This window comes from Protobothrops mucrosquamatus, unplaced genomic scaffold (assembly GCF_001527695.2).
Source record: "Protobothrops mucrosquamatus isolate PMUCROS unplaced genomic scaffold, P.Mucros_1.0 scaffold4384, whole genome shotgun sequence".
Lineage (NCBI taxonomy): Eukaryota > Metazoa > Chordata > Lepidosauria > Squamata > Viperidae > Protobothrops > Protobothrops mucrosquamatus.
In genome coordinates, this window is record NW_015390297.1 from 152,813 (window position 1) to 160,183 (window position 7,371).

Consider the following 7,371-nt stretch of genomic DNA (forward strand, 5'->3'; position numbering starts at 1 on the left):
TTATAGAGAGACGGCAGCTCCGATCACACTTTGCTCGCACAAGCACGAAGCCGAAGACCCCAGCCTGAAGATGACGAGTGGGACCTCGTCAAAACGTCGCCAAGATACTCTCAATCTTACACGGGAAAAGACCCGAATACGCCAAGACCTGCATACCTGTACCCGTGGAAATCTACGAAAACACACACACACACACACATATATTATAATATGTAAATGTTCGTTTGTTCAAAATCTTAAATCTCCGAAAGTTCTTCAACGATTGCTTTGAAATTTTGACACAACATTGCATTCGAATACACGCGTGTTTATATATACCTACCATTATATAGATGTCACACCTGTGACACAAACGTGCGCTTTCTCTTTTCTTTCTTTTCCACTTAACCAGACTGAGCCACAGCAACGCGTGGCTGGGTACAGCTAGTGTGTGTGTGTGTGTGTGTATAGGAAGTTGTTTGTTTTTTTTCCAGACAGACCGGTCTAATTGAGAACACCTGGACATTTTTAACTGCTATACTGCAGTTTTTTTTACTTTTTACAATATCTTTTACCATGCAGCCCCCCAACTAGGGGCGTTAAGCAGGCTCAAGTCGCAACTGCGAAACATTTTTAAATCCAAATTTCTTTTTCTGACAAAGAGTTAAAGAATTAAATCGGGAGACTAAGATGGCCATTTCTAGGTTGTTCTGCTTTCATCAGTTAGCCATACCCTTTATGGGATTCGAACCTGGGCAGTTTACATATATATATAAAAGGGGGGGAAGTGGGGCAGGAAAAGGAAAGGTTCGATAACCTTTATCGCAAAGGTTCACTTCCAAAAAGCAAAAAATAAAAAATAAATTTTGAACAAGGCTGCAGCCTTCAACTCCCCAAAGATACATTGCAGTAATGGCACAATTGATTTAGTGAAACGGTTCTATTAGGAGAAGTACTGCCTTCCTCAATCCCTCCTCCTTGCTTTGATCAATAATTTAAGTCACTGCCAAGAACCGTGTCAGCCAAAATGACTTGGGAAACTGCCTTTTGTTTTTCTACTTAAAAAAACAACAACAACAACAAAAAACACAGCCGAAATTGAAATCAAATTAAAGTCTGCATGAGACATTATTTTAAAAATCAATTACGGGAATCTGACTTTGGGTGCTGGACCTCCAGATCCAAATGTCAAATGTAGATGAACCAATAAAAATGTGGTTTTTAAGGAATCTGCATTTTGTACTTACAAAAGACCGGAGGAAACCCAGACCTTTGGCAACTGGAAGACTTGTGGACTTCAACCCCCAGAATTCCCTGGCTGGCTGAGGAATTCTGGGAGTTGAAGTCCCACAAGTCTTCAAGTTGCAATCTGATAGACCAGGGGTAGGCAACCGTGGCTCTTTTAGGACTCGTGGACTTCAACTCCCAGAATTCCTGAGCCAGCCATGCTGAGGGGAAAGGGAGAGGTTTCCAAGCTGAGCCATGCTGGCTCAGGAATTCTGGGAGTTGGAGTCCACCAGTCATAAAAGAGCCAAGGTTGCCTACCCCTGCTCTAAACTAATAAAGTCTACATTAATTAACATTAATTATGCTTTCATATGTTCCTCTAACTGAGGGGTCTTCAAACGTGGCTCTTTTATGACTGGTGGACTTCAACTCCCAGAATTCCTGAGCCAGCCATGCTGAGGGGAAAGGGAGAGATTTCCAAGCTGAGCCATGCTGGCTCAGGAATTCTGGGAGTTGAAGTCCACCAGTCATAAAAGAGCCAAGGTTGCCTACCCCGTGATAGACGAAACGTGTGTCCAAATATTGTGGCCTATTATTTCTCCGAATTTCCATTTGACAATGATGTCATAGTTGATTCCAAAGCTATATGCTCTTCATACGGCAAGCGTCCCGAACACAGTGAAACACCTTCTTCCATTCCTAACCTATATTATTCTCGGAATGCCGGTGATTTAACTGATTTTACCACAGAATTTCTAAGAAAGCTTAATAAGGTGTGTGAGTGATTAAGGATGGTGAAATTACTTGCCTGGCATCAACACTCTTGGGTTGTAACCTGTCTAGAACCTCTGTTATCTCAAAACGTACCTCAAAAGCCAACGGAAACGAAAAACTAGATGCCTGTAATGATCCTAGCCGTTCATAACAACAAGAATATTATCGTTAATAACCAACAATCATCCCTTCAGGACAGCTGAGGGAAAGAAACCCCCCCCCCAAAGGAATGAAGACCCCAAATCCAGAATTTCGGATCAGTGGTGCAAAACGTCCGATGTAGACCTTCTAAAGATGTTCAAACATAGAGCAGATTGTCTCCAGAAGATCCTGGAGGTCGTAAAATGAGGCAAAATTCACTTTAACCACCACCTCGCTTAGCAACAGAAATTTGGGGCTCAACTGTTAAGTTGTAAGTTGAGGGTCACTGGTATTAGAAGTAATCTTCCACAGATCGTCGTTTACGCTAAAGAAGCATCTGAATTGCGCAAGACTACAAAATGGTGGACCGTGAACGTATTCCTGGCTATTCCCTCAGAGTGCCGTTTATTACAACTCAGGTGCAACAACAAGCAGAGATCTACTGTATATCTACTGTATTCTCTCTCTCTCTCTCTCTCTCTCTCTCTACACCTCTCTGCCCTATCAAAAATCAAAATTTATTACTTTTGACAGACGGGGGCTAATGGAACGCAGCCTGCAAACATCGTATTTTGGACGCGAGCGAGAGATCGGATCTTCTCCCATCAATTTCGTTCACGGAGAAAAAATGCGTTCACTCTTTCATGTATGTCTCCCTTGTGCGGTAATTTGCTCCTAAGACCATCCAGCAACCAGTTTTAACCTTCCCGAACACTAAATTTATAGATTTTTGCCTAGTGGCTTGTTTAAATTCAAGCCTTCCCCGTCTTGCTATATTTTTTAAATATCCACTGGGGAGCGTAGATCAAGCCCGCGGTTTTGGCAGGAACGGTCCCGCCAGTCCAGACAGAAAGTGCTGAAGCATCTCTTTATCAGGCCAAATTCACTCTTGTTTAAAATGACTTATTTCCTAGGCTGAAAAAAACGGTGGCTTTTTAAGGCTCCTTTTTTCTTTCTTTCTTTCTTTCTTTTTTTAAAGAGAGGTCTGAATTAAATTATGTCTGTTTCTTCCCGTACCATTTCCTGCTTGATAAACAGGGACTTGGGCAAACGCCAGATGCCACCTCAGGGATTAGCCAGGAAGAGAGAGTAGAATAGAATAGAGCTGGAAGGGACCTTGGAGGTCTTCTAGTCCAGCCCCCTGCTCAGGCAGGAAACCTATACCATTTCAGACTAGTAGCTGTCCAGTTGCTAAACTCCATCTCCGTTTGAGCGCTGATAGCTAGGACTCTCCGTTTAAAAATTGTTCTTGTTGAGTGTCAAAACTGGATGGATTGGAGTACTTTATAAACAGAATAGAATGAGCTGGAAGGGACCTTGGAGGTCTTCTAGTCCAACCCCCTGCTCAGGCAGGAAACCCTATACCATTCCAGACCAATGGCTGTCCAATCTCTTCTTAAAAATCTCCAGTGATGCAGCACCCACAACTTCTGAAGGCAAAACCGTTCCACTGGTTAATTGTTCTCACTGTTAGGAAATTTCTCCTTAGTTCTAGGTTGGTTCTCTCATTCTTCATAGGAAAGCCAATCAATCAGAATAGAGCTGGAAGAGGCCTTGGAGGTCTTCTAGTCCAGCCCCCTACTCAAGCAGGGGTGACCCTGTACCATTTCACACAAATAAGTGGCTGTCCAGTCTCTTCTTAAAAGCCTCCAGTGATGGAACACCCAGAACTTCTGGAGACAAGCTGTTCCTGTTGTGATTCCTCGCCATCCAGTGGACCCGGCAGATGAGTCTGAGGAATCAGAGGAGGAGGAGGAGGGGCCTGGAGGGACATCAGAGTCAGAGGAAGGCTCTAGGAGCTCCAAGACTTAGTCTGACGAGGAGCCTGGCCCCTCTACTCGCGCTCAGGCTGGGACACAGCTGTGCTGGGAGCCGGAGTTGGACAGTGATGAAGAACAGCTGGGACAAATCCAGGATGCACGAAAACGCCGGCAAGAAAAGAGAGTAGGACAGAGGAATGCAATGGGGCGGCTCCAAAGGCGAAGGAGAAGGCATTAAGAAGCCACGCCTTGGCTGCATAATGAAAGGGAAGGTGTGGGAGGTGCTGATTGCCAAAGGCAGCCATTCATGTTGAGGATCGAGTTTCTGTGAACTGTGTTTGTTTGCCTTGGACATGGACTCAGTTCTGCGAATAATAAAAGGGGATTGTTTTTTTCCTGCGCTTCCAGCCTGCTTGTTGGAAGAGGGGTTTCTCCTTGTGAGCTTAACAAGGACTCACGTAGGCTGGGACAGAACAGTTCCACCCTTTGTCTGGCATACAATAAGGACTTCTGCCTTGGGCAGGGGGCTGGACTAGAATTGCTCCAAGGTCCCTCCCAGCTCTACGACTCCATAATCAAGACTCGTCTGAACCCCACAGCCAACAAGTGCAAAAAAGGACTTCCAAAAGGTAGACTTCAGATCTGTCCCCCTGTCAACGTGAAACAAGCCGTATAGCAAAGTCTCCATGAAGCCAAGCTAAGTTTGGCCAATGTTCAAGGTTAATGTTCTAAGTGCCACAGTGCCGCCCGTGGATCAATTGGACCCATCAGGCTGTGAACGTGGCCTCTTTTAATGGCTTGACAGTCCTTCCGGGACTTCAGGATCTTTTTATGGCTTTTGACGAATTGATCGGAGCGCGATTAAAAAAAAAAGGAGGGGGGAAGCATCACAAATCTGCTAGGAATTTGGTTGGCCTCCTCGTACACAGTTAAACAGAGAGGACCACATAAGAACCAAACTCTGTAGGTAAGGCCAGAGCAGACACCTACTGTAGAGCTGGACAACGGTGGCCACTTTTTTTCACGCTACAGGTCATTGTTCGTTTAGTGATCATTCAAAAATGTGACTTACCACCATTTTTCAGAGGTACGACCTTTGCAAGATCCCCGTGAGCATGGGATCAAAAATCGGACGCTTGGCAACTGGTTCATATTTATGACGGTCGCAGCGTCCCCGGGGGTGTGTGTCATGTGATCCCCTTTTGTGACCTTCTGACAAACAAAGTCAAGGGGGGGGAGTCAGATCCGCTTAACGACCGGGCAACTGACTTAACAACTGCAGTGATTCACGTAACAAACTGCGGCAAGGAAGGTCACGGTAAAATGGGGCAAAATTCCCTTCACAATGGTTTCACTTAGCCACCGAAATATTGGGCTCAGTTGCCGTCGTAAGTCAAGGACTGCCTGTATTTTAATCACTAGCCACATCACTGGACTGATCTTCCTGTTTGTGGGCCATTCAGAAAGCAGATGGCCCAAATGAAACATAATGAAGGTAATCCTTGACTTAAACAGTTGTTTAATTGTTTAAAACAAAAAACCCCCACCACTATTCTATTCTATTCCGTCCCATCCCATCCCATCCCACTCCACTCTGTATTCTATTCCATTCCATTCCACTCTATTCCACTCACTCTACTCCATTCCATTCCACTCCACTCCGTTCCATTTTCTACTCCATTTTCTGTTCTGTTGTTCTGTTCTGTCCCATCCCATCCTATCCTATCCTCCACTCCATATTCCATTCCATTCCATTCTATTTCACTCACTCCACTCCACTCCGTTCCACTCCATTCCATTTTCTACTCCATTTTCTGTTCTGTTGTTCTGTTCTGTTCTGTTCTGTCCCATCCCATTCCATCCCATCCTACCCCACTCCACTCCATATTCTATTCCATTCCATTCCATTCTATTTCACTCACTCCACTCCGTTCCATTTTCTACTCCATTTTCTGTTCTGTTGTTCTGTTCTGTTCTGTCCCATGCCATCCCATCCTATCCCACTCCACTCCATATTCTATTCCATTCCATTCCATTCTATTTCACTCACTCCACTCCACTCCACTCCGTTCCACTCCATTCCATTTTCTACTCCATTTTCTGTTCTGTTGTTCTGTTCTGTTCTGTTCTGTTCTGTCCTGTCCTGTCCTGTCCCATCCCATCCTATCCCACTCCACTCCATATTCTATATTCCATTCCATTCCATTCTATTTCACTCACTCCACTCCACTCCGTTCCACTCCATTCCATTTTCTACTCCATTTTCTGTTCTGTTGTTCTATTCTGTTCTATTCTCTATTCTAAGCTGATGGCGTGCTTTACTCCGCCCTTCATCTCTGTCTGCTCTTCTCCTTCACGCTTCTCCTTACACTTAGGCACATCGTCTTTCTTGCCTCACCTGTCTCCGCCCGGGTCCAAAGCACCTCAAGGAAGCATCCTTACCTGTTTCCTCCGGGGAACTCAGAGAAGCACTATCTTGAGACAAGGTGGTCCAGCTAGAGTCCTCATCACTGGGAGCCAGGTTCTGAATCCTGTGTAGCGCACAATCTGTCTTGGCGCCAGTTTTAGGGTGATCCTTTTTCGTCTCTGGGCTGGAAGAGATGGCTGCTGTTGGCCCATCTTCAGGACTCGCTGCCTTGTCTTGCTTTGGAGGCAAGGGATCGCCGTTCGCCACGACCACGGATGTTTGACTATTGCATTGTGAAGGCAATTTCTCCTCCGCTGCCACCACCTGGCTCTCGCCATTATTCTGCTCCACCTCCCTGGCCGATGTCTCAAGATCTGCATAGTAGTTTAGGAAGCTCTTAGTTCTTCGGTGTTGGGCGGGCAGGATTTCGCCGCCGGAAGAGTCCTGTTGGCTTGGTTCCTTCCCCTCCAACTTCTCAGAAGTTATGTTTAGACCCGCGGTCACCAACGGAGCGGCCAGGTTTTTATTGGGGTCCTGCTGTCCTTGTTCTGCCGCTTTCCTAAGCTGGTTTTCTCCGTTTTTCACCAGCTTTATGTTGGAGGAATTGCTGCCCAGCAAAGGTTGGGCTGCGGGGTCGGAAAGACCCATGGCTGTCTGAATGTTGGTCAGGGCGTATTTTTTCCTGCATTTGGGAGGTGTGCTGTGCTTGACCTCCGTGTGCTTGATTTCGGCATTCAGCAGTTCGTTGTGAGAGGAGCGCAGCTGAAGGGTGTTGGGGGGAGTGGCGGGCCCATTCCGGTTCACAACGTCTGTCGTGCCGTTGCTTGCCATAAACCCCGCCAAGGTTTCCACACCGGAATCAACTAGAGAGAAGGAACACAAAGGCTGGTGAGACATACAAGGTCTGCAACGACCTGGTGCAGATCACAACCTGTGCCAAAGCCTCAAGATTGTTCATCTTCTCCACCGCCTTCAGTTGGGATCAAGGTCTTAATACGGTCATTTAGGACAGAGGTCTCCAACTTTTCCAGGCTCGCGGCCCGGAGGGAAGGAGAGCAGCTTGCAAATCGGCGCCCGCGCACA

The 7,371-nt window shown here is 46.2% G+C and overlaps 1 protein-coding gene across 1 annotated transcript in view; it reads right to left on the bottom strand.

Annotated features, from left to right (window-relative positions):
• Positions 1-7,131, bottom strand: part of APBB2 (amyloid beta precursor protein binding family B member 2) — a 53,199-nt gene extending 46,068 nt beyond the window's left edge. The window contains exon 1 of the mRNA XM_015828289.1: positions 6,324-7,131. Coding sequence (XP_015683775.1) covers positions 6,324-7,119 — 796 coding nt within the window. The 5' untranslated portion in view covers positions 7,120-7,131. The remainder of the gene's footprint in view (positions 1-6,323) is intronic.
• Between the last annotated feature and the right edge of the window lie 240 nt (positions 7,132-7,371).